The sequence below is a fragment of the Penicillium malachiteum genome (genome assembly GCF_028827825.1).
Source record: "Penicillium malachiteum strain IBT 17515 chromosome Unknown utg000005l:1.0-9002435.0:326005.0-9005861.0, whole genome shotgun sequence".
Lineage (NCBI taxonomy): Eukaryota > Fungi > Ascomycota > Eurotiomycetes > Eurotiales > Aspergillaceae > Penicillium > Penicillium malachiteum.
In genome coordinates, this window is record NW_026643099.1 from 8,150,147 (window position 1) to 8,169,967 (window position 19,821).

The following is a 19,821-nucleotide window of genomic DNA, read 5'->3' on the forward strand; positions in this document are numbered from 1 at the left end:
GAGTTCGGACGTTCTTGACGTGGAAAGATACCCATGAAATAATGTATATACACATCTAGCATATAGAAGCAACAAAATAGTGCTGTTTTTGCTTTAAAATTCCCGACTCCCGATTCTCAATAGTAGAAATAGTCCGAATAAGATCGATTCCTAATTCGTTCTTATCATACAGTCATGAACTCAGAGTATTAATAGTAAACCAACTCCATCCCAATGATCCTAAATAAGGGTCTCCTGGTGAACCACCAGTCGCCATTCCCCATCAGCTGCTTGGCTCCATGTAGTAGAGCCCGTTGCCCGGTATTCCTGGTTTCCCCGGACGGCTCGAACCTTATACGTGACCGTTCCAGCCATTAGGTCGATGACAATTGTTCGAACATCATCCAGTTGATATCCATCAAATCGATGAAATGGCGGCTTCAGGCCCTCGTCAAAAGCTTCTTCATCCTCAAGTGTGAGCGCATCCATTTTCGGGAACATTAATACCACATCTGGGTTGCTCAATTTCTTAATAGGAGGTGGTGGGTTGGCTGATGTGAGGGCAGTCCATAGAGAGCGTGTTTTATGGAGGATATCCGCTCGGATCCGATCGTGCATAGTCGGCATATTGGGTGGATTTGTGGTAAACGGATAGAACTTTGAAAATGGGAGTATTATCTGGAATGATAGATCTGGTCAGACAATGACACTGTGTTTTCGGTTTCAAATCCTCTAATTAAATCCGTGAAAACGATATCCGAGTATGGACTTGTAGGATAGCTTACCAGGGGCTTGGTGTGAATTCCACTAGTATCGACTCGGAGTGTGCAAATACTATCCAGCAGGTTGAATCCATTTCGGAAAGAGGAGATGGATATTGTTTTATTTACCTGCTTGTTCCACGTCTGGCAACCCAAAATATATTAAAAATGACGTCAGCGGAATGACGTTGGAAAGCCCATGACAGTGGATAATTCAATCTTCGACAATCAGCCACTAATTCTGCACACCGTTATTGATAGGTACCCTTTTGACGTGCGTCATGCCCTCCGATAACGTCGGGATTGAGTGTCACAGTGGCTTGAGCCCCGCGCGTCATCGAGATTCGAGTGGATGCACATAAATGATGGTCTCCACTTTGCGGTAGCGGGCGATATCTATATCCATTCCAAGACCGTATTATGAAACTGGACTGTAGGAATTAGCATTGAACAGGCGCGCTTGTCAAGTTCGTGAATACCAGGTAGGAAACTGGAAATGATATTGGATGTTGGGTAGGTAGGAGTATGTGGTACACCCTCGGGCGATGCATGTTCATACTTGCAGGTCTCTGTAGTATAGATCGGTGCTAGCTCGGGCTTCACAAAAATGTACGAGCTCCGAGAACTCATGGAATTGATCAGGGGAGTCAAGATCAGTATGATCAAGCTAAATCAGTAAAAATTTAGATCACAGAGCACATGATTTTTGGTCTGGTGTGTTTGTTCTGGTGATCCTGACGCATTTCCTGATTGGGACGAGCTGCGATTCTGATCTGTGATCCTGGCTTTTTATTGGTTGGCGTCAAGCGAGCTCTGATTTTGATCGAGCATCGTTTTACATACAAAGTTATATGGACTTAAGATGCGCGGCGCCAGATCACTCTCTCGCTTCGTCTATTTTCGCTTGCTTTTCCTAATTAGGAACTGCGTGATCTTGCGACATGTTTGATCCTGGGGGCCTGCGTGATCTTGGGGCCCTCCCCCCAGCGTATAAATTCATGGGATCTTTCCCCATTTCAATTTTTCTTTCCTTTTTCCCCAGGTCTCTTCCACTTTTTTCTTCTTCATCTTCATCTTCAATATCCTCCTCCACCTTCATCATGTCATCACTCACATACCTTGACAACATCTTGTCCCTCACACAACATGACCTTGCATCCTCTGTTGACACAACATCAACACATGACATGATGCATCTCACATAACACCTCTTCACTCTGTTGACCCAACACAACACAACCTCAACGACACATGTCTTTCATAACAAGTCTTCACCCTGTTGACACATGTTGACACACTCTACTTACATGGCCTACAGATTGTCTCGTCCTCCTCTTGACCTGACTTTACTCTGCCATGGCCTGACCTGTTGGTGCCCCATCCTCTCATGACACACTTGACTAACACTTTCTCAGGTCCTTCATGGTCTCTACTTGTGCTCTTCACATGACACCACTCGGCCAACACAACCTCACACTATGCCATGACCATGTCATGCCGCCTCTCTCATTGCTGCCTGGCCTCACTTCCATGCTGCCTCTCTTATTGCTGCCTGGCCTCACTGCCATGCCTGGACCTAACTTACTTCTGGTCCCCACCATCTTCAACTGTCCTTCGGGACCTTCAAACAACTCTTGCCTTCTTGGCACAACACTTCATCACATCATCCATCAACTTGGTCTTCACCACAATCTTCTATCAACATTCTCTCATCAATCTTCTGTTACTCAACGTGTTCTCGACAATCTTTTCTTGGCCTATTCTCTGCATGGCCTCCCATCTTTCATCAACAATCTCTTCTCAACAATCTCTCTTGGCTGGTCCTATCTCTTCTTTTTTTCTTTTTTTACTTCATTTCATTCAACCAGGCTTGTCTGGGCATCGCAGGGAGGCTAGCTCCGCGGTGTGCCTATTGTGATGCAAGGACCCACAACCGGCATGATGATCTGATGCTGCGTCTTCACAGTTATACTGAGCGATGCTTGCAACCTTAATCCGATGTTCCCATGAGCAAATGATGGTCCCCTGGGGCTTGATGTGTTGACGGGTCCTGCTTATTAAGGCTCTGGGGCCCACCAAATATCTATGAACTTGTTGCCTCCTCCTGCGCTCCGATGTTCCCATGAGTGTCTACCCGCCGGTTCGCCGGTAGATGGTGTTCACGTTGACGGGTCCTGCTTAGCGTGGCAGTGCTTCAACTTTACATAGCTCTATAGCAGTGGTTAAAAATCGTTCACATCCCTGTCTGTGAGGTTTAACGGTCATTTCATTGTGGGGGCGGCGAGGCATGAAATTGGTCACAATAGGTAGTTTTTGGGGGTTCTGCTTCTTGGAAGGGGATTCTAGTTCGCCTGAGCATGGGAATTTAGTCTTGGTTAGAATCCTCACGGTTCCTGGTATGGCGTCTATGACTCAAGTCCCTGGAGGAGCTGCGCGGGTTGGAGTGGTCGGTGGATGGAGCGTGGAACAGCTTTTTTTGTACTTTGTGCCTCTTTGCACTTTCTTTTTTCTATTTGCTGCTGGGTTTGCCTTCTGAGTTCTCATCTTCAATGCGCTAAGCATCACGCAGCGTCTTGACTCATCAATTGAGCACCCTTTCCACCTCCAAAGCATTTCCAAGTAATTTTCCTTGTAGTTTTTCTCTAAGTCCAGGCATCATCTCAATGCACAAGATTAGGCTCATGTAGAAAATGCATCGCGCATCTCTCAAATGCTCGTAAATGCGCGCTAGTGAAGTAGTCAGAGTCTTGTCCCTACTGGTCAGCATTTCATTTTCGAGGATGAATGCGGCATTACACCAAGTCTAAAATTTCTAAGTCCCCCGAAGGGAGATTATTTGCTATCAACATTTAGGCATATCAGCATTTCCGGGCATCCCCCTCTCCCTCTCCCAGTACCCTAAAGTCTTCCCAAGTTGCGCGATCCGCTCCATTTGGTCGACTGGCCCGCACGAACTGATTATCAACTCCTTGCACAACAGCGACAGGCTTGACAACCTCGATATCAGTACCATACGCCTTTGAGAACCAGGTTTCGGTCAAAGATTGGCGTCCCTCGGTCGCAAGCCCCGCACCGACATAGAGATGGGGGAAGCGCTCATGCATTCCCTTGAGTACCGTTGAAGAGATCCGATCCACACTATCGCAATGACGAAGTTTAAAGAACTCTGGGCTCTGTACAGACCGCAGTTTCTCCTGCACGTCTTCAGGGTATTGGCCCATTGCAAAAAGGAGGAGATCATAGTGCATGAGTGAAGCCTTGCCGTGGTATGATCCACCCTTTGTCGCGCGATGGTAGAGACCGCTCAGCGCTGCGATAGCGCCCATACAACCGGTTCCGTAATCGGAGATGGGGAATGGTGGAACAACAGGAGTTGAGAGACCCATGAATTTACCTTGAGCCCAGGCGATACCAGTGACCTATATCCAGAGTATGTTAGACCTTGAAGATTCAAGTTGACACTTCTTACACCAGGGATAAACTTACGCAGTCAGCAATCTGTTGCCATCCGGCCCGTCCAGCCCATTCACCCTCATAACCGAAGCAGTTCTCGTTCACGTAAACAATACCCTTTCCGCGCTTTTCAGCTAGAGCTGCCAGAGCCTCGGCGCCGTATCCGAGCTTCTCCAGAGCACCAGGTCGGTATCCGTCAACAACAACATCCACGTCTTCCAACAGCTTCTCGAACTCTTGACGTCCAGCTTCGGTTTTCAAGTCCAGATCCGCCGCGCGCTTGCCCATGTTGCCGTCAACTTGGAAGAAGGGCACATCTGATAGATTGGGGCTAGTGATTTTGAGGACATCGGCACCATACTCCGCCAGGATACGGGTAACAGTGGGACCTGCGATGATACGACACATCTCGAGTACCTTGACACCTTCAAGGATCTTCTTGCTGCCGGGTCTGTTGGCGGGGAATGGAGTAGCAGGAGTGTCTCCGCTCAGCTTGGTCACTTTCCATGCCGGTTCTTGCACGTTGAGTTTTCCCTTTTTCAATATTAGCGACACAGAGTTTCCAACGCAAGAATCAGGAACTCACATGAGGAGTCTGGATAAAGTCTTCATATTTGAGTGCAGGGACACCAGCCTGTCGTCGCTCCTTATTCATCACCTCCAGCTCCGGGACTGTGTACTTTTGTACTTGACCCTCGATAACCTTAATGACGTCTTCATACTCTGTCAGATCCGGTCGGTGGCCCTCAAGACCAATCATGTTCAAGGTAGTGGTCGCTTCCAGCGATCCATGAATGTGATAAAACTCATTCGGAGTCTTAGTCTTATACAAGTTCGCTGACATGCGGCGGTATCCATTTGACTGGGCAGCCAGCAAATCCGTGTCTGCACGAGATATCAACGCGATGTCCACAATATCCGTGGCCGTATCAACTTACCTTTCAACTTAGACTTGACATTCGGATCCAACTTCGAGAGCCCATCAATCTTGGCCATATACGCCTGGCAGCCGAATGCCGTCGCGCCCTCCAGACTGACCTGTACACTGCGCGGCTGCTCACTACGTCCGAATCGAACATCCGCCAAAGCCGCAGCGACGGATCCCTCAATACCCTTCAACGCAGCGAGTGTTTCAGTCTCCTTGAAAGGAATGGGGAGATAAATCTCATTGTGACTGGACGAGAAGGATACTTTATCCTTGTTTTCAAGAACATGAGGAGGAAGACCTAGTCTCTCAGACTGATCACAGAGATTTGAGAAAATGCGACTCGTCTCAAGGACCGGCGAGTAGGGCGCAATATTAGATCCGGACTGATTCTGGTTCGCCATGATTTCTGATTTCCTTTCCTTGATTTCGAATATATCCTTCCTGCTTCACAGATCCTTCAATTTTCCAATTCAATCAAACTTGAAGTCTGTGGTGTATTGTATTTGAATGCGAATAGTCGTGAATACCGACGATCACAGATTAAAGTGGCGATCAGACGAGAATTAAGACCCTACGAAGCATATATATGACGATTAGTGGTCGGATCGAGCCCGGAATTTCTCCGTCGGCCCAGTGCCGCCAACCGTCGGGTTATGCCTGGCGGATACGATGTTCATTGAACTACAGCATACTAAGACCCCGCAAATGCAGATCCGAAAAGCGAGCTCGGGCCGGACAAGATTCCAAGGATTTATCGGATGACGATAAGATCGGATGTTGATGTCACGTGAATTCGGAATTAAACGGCGAGCTGATCATGTGATCGGGGGCAGTTGGAAATTTACATCAACCAGTGTGAGTTATAGGTGTTAATATGATTTCAGGGACCTCGGGACTTGAGAGTCTAGACCCAGTCGAAATCTCGAATCATGAATTTGGAAACCAGAAACATTATGAAGAGTCATATGTGCATATTGCATGATTCAAGTTCCTCACAGACCAACTTTGGAGGTGATCGGCGATTCATCTAAGACAATTCGGCTATGAAGAAACCTTATCACATTTAGTGTCTTTGAGGCTAGGTACTTTTGAAATTGGCGTGTTCGATAAATGTGACATTTGAATTTGATCTATCAATTGATGCAGGGTATGAATAACAGAAAAAAAAATCTGATCAAGTTCAAGTTGGTGTTCAAGTTGTATATCGCGACAGAATGCTATGTGGAACAAAATATATATAGGCAAAGTGGATATCCGCTGGAGATTTGCACGATGCGAAGACTCAAACATAAGAAAAAACAATACGTCATTGGAAAACGTGGAAATAAACAATGAGCGATACTCCGAGTCTCTAAATAGTTCCAAGGTCGTGTTCACGATTGATCGGATTGCTCTGGGCTGTAGGTGCCCGTGAATCCATGTTGTCGCCAAGCATCACAGAAGATCGATCCGCGAGAAGATTTGTGCTGGATTCGTTTCTTGTAGCAGGGACTACTTCAGAGGGCATTGCGGTGGCTTTCAGAAGCTCTCGTGCAGCGATACGCTTCGACAGGGCTCTTTCCTTGTAGCAGTGAAGGAAGGCGACACCAGCAAAGACTGAGACTAAGCAGCAGACGAAGATAATGGCAGCAATGTTTCCTCGGCGGTTGCGCTTAGCGGTTGACGAACTTGTTGTTGTGGTTGCAGCAGCAGTGGTTGTAGTAGTTGTGGCACTGGTAGTTGTTGTTGAGGCACTAGTAGTGGTTGTTGAAGCGCTTGAAGAAGCAGAACTAGATGTAGTGGTGGTGGTGGAAGAAGTGGTACTGGAGGTAGTAGATGTAGATGTAGTAGAGGTAGAAGTCGTAGAGGTCGTAGTAGAAGTCGTAGTAGAGCTGGTAGTTGAAGTTGTGGAGGTTGATGTCGAAGTAGTGGAAGTTGTCGAATCTGTTGTTGCGCGAGCAACAATCACATCTCGTTCCTCGATATCACGAAATTCAAAGACTCGCAACAATTTATCGGTGTCAATTCCCAGGAAATTAGAGGCAGGCTCGCTTGTCTGTGCCGCCAGCGACACAGTTGTAGTAGTAGAGTAAGGGTGACCAGTAACACCGGATAATTGGGCTCCCAAAAGGAGTAGAAGTAAAGCCTGCATCTTGTCTTTGAATGGATGAATAGACACAGAGAGAACACACAGAAGAGAAGATCTGGTAAAAAAAGGAAAGAAAAAAATAGAATAAATTGATTTTTAATGATACGGGGTACAGAGGGAAAAGCTTATAAGAGATTGAAAACTCTTAATTTCGATGCTCCATATCTCTTAGTTCCAGGGCCACGACTGTACCTGACGTATACTACTTGTTGCCAAGAATAAAAGAATAATCTCCACTCAAGCCAATTTGGTATTTCACTATGCCCCTTGGTATAAGCTTGCGTTATCCTTATGCTTCGCCGCTCGAACGGCGTAGTTTCAAGGTTATTTTTGCATCCATTTCCAGAAACCGACCACTGATGATCCAGTGGAGCCCATACTAGTTCGATAGCCCACGATGGCACACGCACATGCCGCGCGGCGTTGCCCCACAAGGCTAAACCATACCAAATCTACCGAGTCGAAGAAGAGAAAAGCCAACCTGTTTTGCTGATGGATGTTAAAATTGGAGAAGGGGGGTGTTTGTATTTACCCTTAGAAGAAATCACCTTTTGACCCTGAGAAAGGGTCAAGGTATTCTCAGGGTCATGCTAGTATGGAGCACATATATTGATATTCCTTAACGCGGTGTATAATGCCCCACAAAAGGGAGATAACGCGATAACTCTTAAAACGATAACCGTTGAAATTTTCATATACAGACCAGTTGACACCATCCTAGATTCCTAAGGTGTCTACCAGCAGCCCGGGAGACGAGTTTTGGTTTCAAGTTCCCTTTCCGGATTAGTGCTCACCCCCTTGCCGCTTTTGCTCGAGTAGAACTGAGCACAATTACTAGGCCTAGTGCCCCTAGTAATTACCCTCAGTGAGCACACCACGCCATAGGAGACCGCCAATAAAATGTGCCCACTAGTTGAAACGAGTGACTTAGAAAAACTCAACGTTGAATCTCCCACGATTAACTTAGTGCACATATAATAGCATTTCACATTTGGGTTTCATATGCATGGTATAGCCCCAGTCACATAATGATGATTAGAATACGCTACAAAATCCAAAACTCCAAAAATTGCCAAAAAAAAAAAACAAGAAAATGTCACCGGCTTCCCAGGGAAACTGGCTATCCTGCGCTACTTCAGTGATTGAAACTGATGAACAATAGTAGCAGCAGCGCCTTCAAAAGTGATACCCCCTAAAATCATAAAAACAGGCACATCAACGCTAAATGTCTTGCCAATCCAGTTACGCACCTCAATGGCAGATAGCGAGTCCAGACCATACGAATGCATGGGCCGATGTAAATCCAAATGACCCTCTGCCACGCCCAACAGCGCCGTGATGCGGGCAGCGAGTGCTTCACTAACGAGCTCAGTGCTCTCATTGACTGACGTGGCGGCCGCCAATTTAGCAACAACATCTTTAGCTTGCTTGCCAGGCTTTGTACCGCGGGAATTGTCAACATCCTCAGCCTCGCCAGCCGGCAATGGAATATGATGCATGTGCTTCCAGAACGGCTGGCTCAACACAAACGAGACTTCTTCAAGGTGGCCCCAGTGAGATGGTGGACGAAGGCCGACAATGGGATGGCAGGTGCTTGGGTGCATAGCCAATTTGTTGGATGGATCACAGAAGATCTCGAGCAGAGCAACAATATCGCGGATATATGTAGGCGTGTATTTAGCTGTTTCGTGAATTTGTCGTCGTCCGGTTGCGTACTCGGCATTTGAGACGAGGTAGCCTGCGTCAGGTACAGCGCCGAGGTTGAACGAGATGGCTCGCTGGCCTTGTGAGACTCGATAGCGTGCCAGAGCATCTTGATAAGTGTTTCCGGCATTGTATGGTGCTAGAGATCCGGTGCCCAAAGTGCCCATGACGGACGATAGCATGATGAAGAAGTCCATGTCGGATGGAAGCATGGCATGGAGATTCCAGGATCCTTGTAGCTTTGGCTGTAAAGTACCTTTCCAACTAGAGAGTGATAGTTCGGAGAATATGCCCTCCTGGTTACCTTGTTAGTCATTTCCCATCGCGTACAGTTGTTCGTTCACTTCAACTTACCTCCATGACCATGGCGGCTTGAATACATCCCTTGACTGGTGGCATGGTTGCTGAAAAGTTGTCGAGTAGCGCTCGCAATGCACTGGGATTCGTAACATCACAGGCGGGCATTTCGCATTCGACACCACGATCTTGCAATTCCAATGCCAAAGACTGCGCCTCCTTTGTCTTGGGACCGGATCTTGATAACAGAACAAGATGTCTAGCGCCATTATCGGCCAGCCATCTTGCTATGGATCGGCCGACGCCTCCAAGACCTCCTGAGATGATGTATGTCGCATTTGAGTCAATATAATCCATCTTCTTCCGCGTAATGCGAACCTGGAAGAGCTATTAATATACGATATATATTTCAACATGCAAGGCATGTGAAATGAAGGGATACTCACGTTGACCGTATCTGACTCGCCCAGTTGCACTACAGCAGTATCCGAACTGGTAGTTTGTTTCAAAAACGAGATTAAATTGTCCAGTTGGGAGATTGAAAACATCGAGACCCGGCTTCGTGCATCTAGAAGCGACTGCAAGATGGGTGTAGAAACGGCATATTCCAGAGACTCCCGCGACACGTGAGTCTCGTCGCTAGCCAGGAAAGAGACGTGAAGAGAAGAGGAGCCAAAGTGGAATGCAGATTGGGAAGCGTCATTGGAAACGAGCACCACTTGCCCATTATTTCGCATCATCCCTTTGAAAGTCTGCTCTCCCAATCCCTTGGCGACCGAGGTGGTGGCGAACACAATATCAAACTTGGGCTGAAGCTCTGACCATGTCGAGGAAAAGGCGTTTCCCACAGCAGACGTTGGTAGGATATGTTGTTCTGGGATATTGAATCTCTCAGAAGCCCACTGACAATCTTCACGGCTGTCTGCTGTCAACCATATTTCCGCAACACCCTCATTTAAAAGCAAGCCTACGGCGGCTTGCCCCAGAATGCTGCAACCATCCATAACCAAAACACAATCGCTGCTTCGGATCCGACCTATATCCAACAGACCATGATGAGCTGTCAAGAGCGGAGGGATAGCCCAGCAAGCGTCTTCAAACGATAAATCATCTGGTAGCTTAACGGCGGACGATGGCTGAACAGCAGTAATGGAGCGGAAACAGTTCTTGTGCACAGCAAAGACCCTATCCTCTTGCGCGAAACAGGTTCCAAATAATGTGTCTGTTATGATTCCACTGCAGAAGTTGCCAAGCTGAGTGCCTTTTGCACACAACCCTCGGGCGGCTAACTGGTCTTGATATTGAAGCGAGATAGCTCGGACGTTCATTGACAAAGCCTTGTCAACCACTGGTGTCGGCATCTGGACCAGGTACGGAATTCCATTGTTGTCTTCAGGGCAAGCTGCTGATAATTCAAAAGTCGCATCCATGACATTGGTAGAGGTCATTTTCCAGGGCAAGATGTTGGATTCCATATGAGATTTCAGGTATCTCGCCTCAACAAGACGGCGAGTATGTAAGCAGCCATCTACCTCAATGTACTCTTGTTCATATTTCTCAGATGGCTTTCGAGACACCATCTCCTGTGCAACCTGCTCGAGATGATGTATGTGGCCAGCGCTGCTGTCGCGATTCATATCGAGGGCAACAGAGACGAGATGGAGACTATAGTTTTCGGCTCGCAACGTTCTTGAAAGACCATCAATCAGCCCATATTCTGGTGCTGCTGCATCTCCTCCCCTCCCGACACCCATAGAATGCCAGGCCACGTCTGGGCAAGGAGCCTCAAAATCGCCCAATCTTTTTCGCTCATTGAGCTGAGGAACGATGAACCATAGTCAACCAAAGCAATGCAAAGACTGTTTGAGCTGACAGTGAGATCCGTCGATGCTGCAAGCATGTTCGCGTCCACGACTTCAATAGGCTCGATAAACATGCCTTGCAAGGATGTAGCAAGAGATGCGGCAAGAGATTGCTGTCGAGAAGAAGCATTCAGTTTGACAATGGTACCACTATGATATGTTGGCGGTGCAAGACTTCGCGGGACGGATGACGGCACGTCCACAGCGGTAGAAATAACACAACCCAGCTGATGAGCTGGGCCGTCAAAATCCTTGAACACCATGTCAACGCCTGAAAAGCCACAATTTTGTAGAATCTTGCCCCAGCCTTCCGCGCTCAACAGCGGTGACAGCGGACGATCAGCCTCTGGTCCAACCCACCATCCAGGGAAAAGACCAAAGATAAAGCCAAGCGCCCAACCATCAGGCTGGAGAAACTCTGTCAGAATCAATTTGCCACCAGTCTTCATTGTTTTTCTGACGTTGCGGAACGTATTTTCTAGATCGGCAGTAATGTGAAGCACGGCATCTGCCACGACAACATCATATGTCCCGTCGGAAACTCCCTGCTCGGAAAAGTCCTTCTCGATGTCAAGGGTTTGGAACGCCATTTGAGATTCGTAATCGGAGAACTCATCTCGAGCCTTTTCCAAAAATGTTGACGACACGTCTGTGAAGCAGTACTGGTCGCACCGAAGGGACCCAGATGAGTTGGACGATTCTGTCATGCCAGGAGGGCCATTCATAGACAGTGCTTTAATCAGATGGCGAGTTGCAGCTGCAGTGCCTCCACCCACTTCCAAGATTCTCATGCCGCCATTTTGGTGAGCGAGCAGATCAACAAATGTTGTTGCTTGCTTCATGCATCTGTAGGTCATCAACTCATCGTAGTACTCTCTGAGAAGCCCTGTCTGCATGAGAAGGTCTAAAGGCGTTGCAATGCCCTTGAAGAATTCGACAAGATGCAAAGTCACTTCGGCGTAGAGACGTCCCACTTTGTTCGCAGACTTGACTCGATCACGGACAGTGACAATGCTCTCAGTGTGCGCGGGCGATGCGCCGAGGCGACCCTCCATAACGTGGTAAATTGCCCATTGCCAGTAGCGTTGCTTCCAATCACCCTTGCCAGGATCTGTCGTAATGGCGCCAGGGTCAACAGATGCTAGAAGCACCTGTACAGAGTGGTTGATAAGCAAGGTCACATCGTCGTAAAATGCCGTCAGATCTCCATGTTCTGGGTGAACCCTATGCAGATACTCGGAAAGCTGGAAGTTTTCAAGCTTGTCTACAGCCAGCCTTTGCTCAACATTCATACAGAACTGTTTCGGATCTGGAACGAGAGCGAGCGAAGAAGGTGTTGAGGTAATGTTGGTCAGTTCAAAGTCTTCAAACCATACTCGTAGGTTATTGTCATTGTCAGCGGACACCGAGCCTCCCGCAACGAGAAACCCATTGTTGGTAACTGATGTAATTTTTGACAGGCAGGTCAGATGGTTGGCCTCCAGAGATCTCAGCCCTGATGCAGAAAACCAGAGTCGACCGATCCGCGACGGCACACTTGTTGCCATGGATGAAGTACCACCCGACGTCAGAGCCGTGAAGGCAAGATGGAGGATGGCGTCAAGAGACGCGGGATGAACAACGTGTTCTTGATCAGGCGCATGGTAAAGACTAGTCGTGGCCGTAGCATACTTCAGAGTAGAGTGAATACGCTGATCATCGCATCGAGCAAAGATGGGTCCGTATTCATATCCCATTTCTTTGAGATATTCGTACATTTGGTTTGATGAAATCTTCTGGTTGCATGTGTTCGCATGGTCGACAATGGTCTTGGCCATGTTGCTCTGCTGTCGCGCTTCATGATCGGATAGCCATCCCTCTTCCTTGCCTCGATGATGGATGGTCATGTGTCCTTGACAGTTTTCAGACCAATCCTCGTTGTCAAAAGTGCGAATAATGAATGAAAATTTGGATGCTGAAGAAAGGTCTTTTGTTGGCTGCTTCCGAAGAGAGACTTGAGCTTCTGGTCCATCATTGGAGGCCGTGAAGTTGATGGGAGCCTTGAAGTGAACATCTTCAAAGGTGAATCCATTTAACATATTCCCTTCCTCCTCACACAGTTCTTTCCCTGCTTCTAGGGCCATGACAAGCATTCCTGTTGCAGGATACAACGTCATGCCATTAACAACATGATGTTCAACCCAGGGCATCTCCGACAAGTCCATCTTCCAGTTCCAACGGGCATCTGAGCGATTCCAATCAATTGATCTGGTCCCATGGAAATAGGACGGTCGCTTAGATCTCAGCTTGTAGCTGCGACTTAGGCGGCTATCGTGCCAGTATCGCTGTGAATGATCGAAAGGATACTCTGGAAGAGTTGTCAACATCTTCCGACTTATCAGGCTGTCTGAAGGCTCGTTGATGGCTCTGAATTGGAGATTCACTCCTACGCAGTGCAGCTGGCCAAGGGTTCTCAGAAGTGTATCCACGGCGCTCTTCTTTCGGAAAAGTACGGCATTGTACCCAAGCTGTCCACGAGAGCCAGTGTCCAGAATCTCCCGTAGCGAAGATTTTAAGGTAGCGTGAGGACCAATTTCGAGAAGTTGGTCTACTGCTGGGACCAACAGATGACTTTGGTCGAGCTTCTTTGTCACATCTTTGGCGCCTTGGCGGCACATGACCGACACAGCTTGAGAAAACTGCACTGGCGATGCCATGTTAGATGCCCAGTATGACGCCTCTGCAACGGAGGCGTCGCTAATGACTTTGCCAGTTACGCTGGATACCATTGGAATGTCAGATGAGAAGGGCACTGTGTCGTTGGCATCCGCATATGCGTTGATCATGCACAAATAATCAGCTGCAATGCTATCCATATGTCTCGAGTGATAGGCAACTCTGACACGAAGCTTACGGGCGAAGATCTTCTCTTCCTCCAGAACACGCTGGAGGTAGTCAATGGCAGCCTCATCTCCTGAGAGAGTAATGCTCTGGGGGCTATTTATACAAGCGATGGAGACGCTTGAAACAACATGGCTATGAGCGGAGAGGAGCTCTTCTCCAGAAGCCTCAGATAATGCCACAGCCATCATGGCACCAGAGACGCGCTCCCCGGAATCGGCTAAATGTCCATCACGATCCAGTTTGGACGAACAAATCCCTCTAAAGTATGCCAATCTCCAGGCTAACTTCAATGGAATGTGACCGCTGGCGTATGCTGCAGCAATCTCACCAGATGAATGTCCAACAACGGCAGCGGGTCTGACTCCAAATTGCCGGAGTAAGTTAACCAAAGCAACTTGCAGAATAGTGCACAGCGACTGGCTAAGCTCCGGATTGTCAATGTTGTTGGAAGATTCTGGGTACAGTATGTGGTTAACAACAGACCAGACGCATCCTAGGCTTCGCAGATAAGCGTCAGCCTGCCCCAACTCTACTCTAAAACTCTCGTAGCAAGTTAATTCGCGTCCCATGCCCTTCCACTGCGCTCCTTGTCCGCTGAAGACAAAGCCAATACGTGGTGGCGAGCCGGCATGCGCGGGAACTTGAACTGGTGTTGACATGAGCGAGGATATGTTTTCGAAATCTTCAATAGTGTTCATCAATGCAAATGATCTCCATTGCAAATGACTTCGGTGTGTGTCTAATGTGTACGCCACATTGGCCATCAGATTTGTAATATCATCTGTAGCAGCGATGGACTCTTTATCACCCTGCTGCCGTATTTGCTGATATTTCTGTAACAGCTGCTTGATAGCAGAGTTTCTCGTGCTATACTGCTCAAGAATTCTGCCAATACAGTCCTTGTCGGATGCAGACCACACAAAGAGTCTCTGTACTTCATCTTGTCGTGGCGGCGTCGGGGCAGGAGTCAATGCCATCATATTGGACTGTTCCCGTAGCTGGGGTGGAAGCTTCACCGTATCATGTTTGCCGTTGAGGCCACGAATCCGCAGATAGTTATAAGCATCGTCAATGACGATGTGTGCATTCGCACCTCCATATCCAAATGAATTGACAGAGGCTCGGCGGAGACCATTTGTTGGCCAAGGACGTGCCTTTTGTGGGAACTGAGATAGAAAAATATACGTAAGCCAGCGGTTTTTTTGCAAACATGACAATTTTCAGAACAAGACTTACAGAAATATTTAGATAGTCAACGTCAATCTTGGGATTCACTTTTTGAAAGTTGGCATTGGGAGGGATAATTCCCTTCTCCAAGACGAGAACAGCCTTGATCAAGCCAGCCAGTCCACTGGCACCTTCCAAATGGCCAACGTTTGACTTGATAGCACCGCTAGATAAATCTCAGTCAATGACGTTACAGAGGGTGAAAAGATAAGCATAGGTGCTTACACATGAATAGGATCGTCGGTTGAGCGATGCTGCATGAAAGCCATGCCAATTGCTTGAGCCTCGCGAGGGTCTCCAGCAGGCGTTCCAGTTCCATGAGCCTCAAAGAACCTCGTGTGCTCCATCGAAAGACAGGCCTGCTCATATGTTCTCTTGATGAGCTCATTTTGAGCCTTATGGTTTGGTTGTGTGATGCCAGGAGTGCGACCGTCTTCATTGCAAGCTGTCGCGCGAATGACAGCGCGGATAGTGTTACCGTCTCTCACGGCATCTGATACTCTCTTGAGAACGGTAACAGCGAGGCCCTCACCTCTAGCATATCCATTGGCTCTTTCATCAAAGGAATAGCAGCGGCTATCTGGTGACAAGAACTTGACATTGGACATCCAAACGTATGGCTCAGGCGCACTGGCCATATTGGAGCCAGCAACCAATGCCTGCGGGAAGTTAGTCTCGATGTAATGGAAACGATGAAATATGAAGTCGTGAACGCACCATGGAGCAATTGCCGTTTTTCAGTGCCGCGCAGGCTGTGTCCAAGGCCATAGCGGAACTAGAACATGCAGAATCGACGGCCATACTTGGCCCGCGAAAGTTGAAGAACCAGCTGATTCTGTTGGCAAGCATGCTAAGACCGAATCCTAGTGCTGCATATTGTGGAGGAACTTCGGCGCTGCGAACAAGTTGCAACATGTAGTCCATTCCAAATGAGCCGCAGTAAACGGCTGTCGGTGAGCCGTTGACATGCTCCATAGGGATACCGGCTATGAATTTATACGTAAGAGGACTCAACATTGCACTCGTGTGATTTGAACCAAGGTGATGCTTTCTTACCGTTTTCTAACGCATGATAGGAGGCTTCTAGTAACAGTCTTTGCATGGGATCCATGGACGCTGCTTCAGTAGGCGCAATAGAGAAGAAGCCGGCATCAAATTCGGCAAGATCGCCTTTGAGAAAGTGACCACCTTTAAGCGGCATCTGCAACAGTTAGTGACACTGTTTTGAATTGGAGCCGGGGTAAAAGTTCACAGTGTTTGGCCGTGATCGCTCATCGTAGAAACCATCGATATTGACACGATCAGCTGGAAACTCGGTCATTGCACAATGTCGTTTCAGCATCATATCCCATAGGGCTTCTGGAGTAGTTGCATCTTGTGGAAACTTCAATGAAAAGCCACAAACAGCAATATCATTGCTGTCGATGCCGTCTAGCTCCGGCAAGGTAGTAGTAATGTTCTCCATCTTGGCGAAGGATTATAAAAGATGACTAGTATGAAGCTTGTAATAATGTACGAGAAGGAAGTGTACAGAGAACTTGAAGGAGGAAATTAGCAATGGAAGGATGAATAGGCTCAGTCTATAATGAAAGTGCAGCTCCTTCAAATGTTTGCGAAACTGGCTTGTGGCAGCCAAGCGTCAACTGGTTTATAGTACCTAGCGACGATGCTTGTTGACCCTTCGATGTCGGGTCTTCCTATGATAGCTAAGCATTTAGTGTTGGATTTCTCACCCAGTAAGCCAACGTAACGAAAGTTTTTCTATTGGTGCTAGTGGGGATAGCTAGGCCTTCTGGGGGCCATGCCAGCTAGTCGAGTCGGGATGACCGCGGTCTGCGGAGTCATTCGGCGACACAACCTAATGGGGGAAGGCTAAGGCAGTCATGGGAGAGTGCGAGAGCCCGAGGTTGTAACCCAAGTTTGTAACGCATAGGAAGGGAACAAGTAACGAAAGCGGCAGAGACTGAATGTTGGTTGGATATGCTATGGAAGATGGTTTGCCTCATGAGATGAGAGACACGTTGAGAATGACGAAGTTAATACAAATAATGCCTAATTTTAGTAACCTTTATCTCTTAAAAAATAAATAGCAAACAATTATGATAATCACAATGTATTATTTTAAGTCTTTCAATCTTATTTGACGAGACCTCCAGGGCTCAAGAGGTCCACCCAGCAGTGAGCTCTCACTGCTGGGCCGTACCGTGCGCTCCCCCTCCCCCACGGCCCCCATTGTGGGTCTATCAATCACACAATTTGGAAAATCACTGGCAGATCGTCTACATCACGTATTATGTGGATAATCAGTGAATTCAACTGGATCCCGTCATACTTGGTGGAGAAAGTGAGTTTTGCCGATCCTAGCTTCACGGGACGCATTGACCGTGACGAGGCCTGCGTTCATCACGTCCTTTAGGCCCCCAAAACGCCCATTCTTGGGATCCCTGCAATCATCTCCAATCCCTGTATTTGACTCAATTGCAGCATTTTTTAGAAAACGCTACGCCTCATGAAGAGACTCTCCGAGATTGTGCATTGTGGTGGATACAGAGGGGCCAAATAACACAGAATGGGGGCGGGCGGCAATGATAACCTGAAAGAGGGGAGAACAGGTATATTGTTCCTTATGCAATGCAGTCTGTACAGAGAACAGCTTGGATCTGCGTGCAGCCATTATTATCTTAGTTTGGAGCCTCGTTCCAAGGATGCTGCAATTCCTGAGCTAACCAGACAGATTTAGCTAGCATTCTCAGCAACTCGCCAAGCTCCCTGCAAGTATAGAGTCGGCTCTGAACACTATCTATCGGGATAATTTCTTTTCACAAACGAGAAATAAAAAACTGATCTTACATTTTCCCCAACAAAATGGCATCGTCACAACCGCCCTTGAACATTGTTGTGGTACGCTTTACCTGGAGTTCCATCTACACAGAACTAGAGCATCGTTGAGAACTAATATTTCGCAGATTGGAGGCTCTTTGGCGGGACTGATGACCGCCGTAGCACTGAAGCAAAGCGGTCATAATGTCATAGTCATTGAAAAAGAAGACAATGAACGAGAAAGCCACATGGCTGGTGTTTGTCTAGGACCTGATGCTGTGGAATATCTCGAAAAGTACGATCGCATTCAGAGCATCTTCTCCAATCAGTCACGTCGCATTCAGGCCCTTGTGGGCAATGACAAACTGAAAACCTTTGTCAATGGCCGTCGAGAAATTACAAACTGGGATACCATGTACTACCGGCTTCGTTCCAACTTTGATGGCTATGCAAGCGATACCTACCCTATATCTCCTGGGCCCTCCCCAGCAGATGGTCAGGGTGTATATCATACTCAAAAGGAGGTTCTCGATATTCAACGTGAAATACAGCCTGACAAAGATGATGGCAAGAAGAAGAAGACGACAATGAGCATCACATTGCTTGACCGCAAATCAGGACATAAGGCCAATATACAAGCCGACCTGGTGATTGGTGCAGATGGTCCGGATTCGTTTGTGCGAAATAAGTACCAAGGCCACGTTGAGCGGAAATACGTTGGCTATATTGCTTGGAGGGGAACTGTCCCAGAGAGCGAGGTGTCGGAAGAAACCCGTCACCTCTTCAGACGCAGCGTCACTGTATTTATGATGGACAAGCAACACTGCATCGTGTATACGATCCCTGGCAAGAACGGATCGCTCCAGCCCGGAGAAAGATATCTCAACTTTCTCTGGTACACAAACGAGACGGAGGAATCTTTGAACGAAATTTTAAAGGACGGCCTCGACGGCCATCGCCATCACAATATTGTCCCGTCTGGTCATGTGCGAGAAGATATCTGGGCTGAAAGAAAAAGGCAAGCCATAACGCTGCCACTCAGCAAACCAATGCTGGAGATCTTTTTGAAGATCCAGCGTCCTTTTATCCAGGTGATTACCGATTTCTGCTCACAGCAGGCAGCCTTCGAAGATGGCAAGGTCCTGCTGGTTGGCGACGGGTTGTCGCTGTTCCGTCCGCACACAGCCTTCAGCGGCACTCAGGCGGCGTTTCATGCCCTTCGCACAGCTGATTTTGTCAATGGCAAGGTGACCCTGCAGCAGTGGGAGAGCAAGGTTCTTAGGTACTCCCGGCTACACTACCTACAGAGCAACTGGTATGGCGACTTTTACCAAACCCCTATATTGACGGCCCTCGTGGCTGCTGTGCGCTACTGGACCATGTGTGGCGTCGATCGCGTCTTGTCCTGGTACAGCGGCGATGCTCCGCTCTTACGCACAGGCACATTCAAGATCGAAGCGTACGATGATGAATAAAGCAGACCGAGGATAGCCCCATTCAATCAGGGCGACCTCGTTCAGCCCCAATCTGGACGTCTATGCTACCCAGAATGTCAACATTGAAGTTGGTGGGCTGGGTATTTCACCGGACAATGCAATATTGATACAGGCATTGGCTGCTGCACATGTGACGAGAAAACATTCAAATGTTGGCATTTCCAAGGTCGTAATGACCAACGCGTGGATGATTGGCCAGCCCTTGAGTTCCAACCTTGGAAGGTTGCATATAAGTAGCACTTCGAATTTGAAATCGAATCTTTGAACCTTGGAACTTGAAGTT

General features: G+C 47.9%; 5 protein-coding genes across 5 annotated transcripts; 1 reads left to right on the forward strand and 4 right to left on the reverse strand.

Annotated features, from left to right (window-relative positions):
* Positions 1–219: 219 nt before the first annotated feature.
* Positions 220–606, reverse strand: N7483_013030 (uncharacterized protein; the record flags this gene model as incomplete). The annotated part of the gene is made up of 1 exon (XM_057096457.1): positions 220–606. The coding sequence occupies one exon, from the start codon at positions 604–606 to the stop codon at positions 220–222; it is 387 nt and encodes a 128-aa protein (XP_056942428.1).
* A 2,992-nt stretch (positions 607–3,598) lies between these two features.
* On the reverse strand, positions 3,599–5,522 carry N7483_013031 (CAIB/BAIF family enzyme; the record flags this gene model as incomplete). The annotated part of the gene is made up of 4 exons (XM_057096458.1): positions 3,599–4,159; positions 4,227–4,727; positions 4,780–5,078; positions 5,132–5,522. The coding sequence occupies 4 exons, from the start codon at positions 5,520–5,522 to the stop codon at positions 3,599–3,601; spliced, it is 1,752 nt and encodes a 583-aa protein (XP_056942429.1).
* A 950-nt stretch (positions 5,523–6,472) lies between these two features.
* On the reverse strand, positions 6,473–7,252 carry N7483_013032 (uncharacterized protein; the record flags this gene model as incomplete). The annotated part of the gene is made up of 3 exons (XM_057096459.1): positions 6,473–6,833; positions 6,892–7,044; positions 7,110–7,252. The coding sequence occupies 3 exons, from the start codon at positions 7,250–7,252 to the stop codon at positions 6,473–6,475; spliced, it is 657 nt and encodes a 218-aa protein (XP_056942430.1).
* Positions 7,253–8,379: 1,127 nt separating this feature from the next.
* N7483_013033 (polyketide synthase) lies at positions 8,380–16,687 on the reverse strand (the record flags this gene model as incomplete). Its single annotated transcript, XM_057096460.1, has 9 exons — positions 8,380–9,249; positions 9,308–9,637; positions 9,697–11,067; positions 11,124–15,161; positions 15,232–15,388; positions 15,448–15,881; positions 15,940–16,208; positions 16,279–16,423; positions 16,475–16,687. 9 exons carry the CDS (start codon positions 16,685–16,687, stop codon positions 8,380–8,382), a joined length of 7,827 nt encoding a protein of 2,608 aa, XP_056942431.1.
* Positions 16,688–18,087: 1,400 nt separating this feature from the next.
* N7483_013034 (uncharacterized protein) lies at positions 18,088–19,517 on the forward strand (the record flags this gene model as incomplete). The annotated part of the gene is made up of 2 exons (XM_057096461.1): positions 18,088–18,123; positions 18,189–19,517. 2 exons carry the CDS (start codon positions 18,088–18,090, stop codon positions 19,515–19,517), a joined length of 1,365 nt encoding a protein of 454 aa, XP_056942432.1.
* Positions 19,518–19,821: the final 304 nt, after the last annotated feature.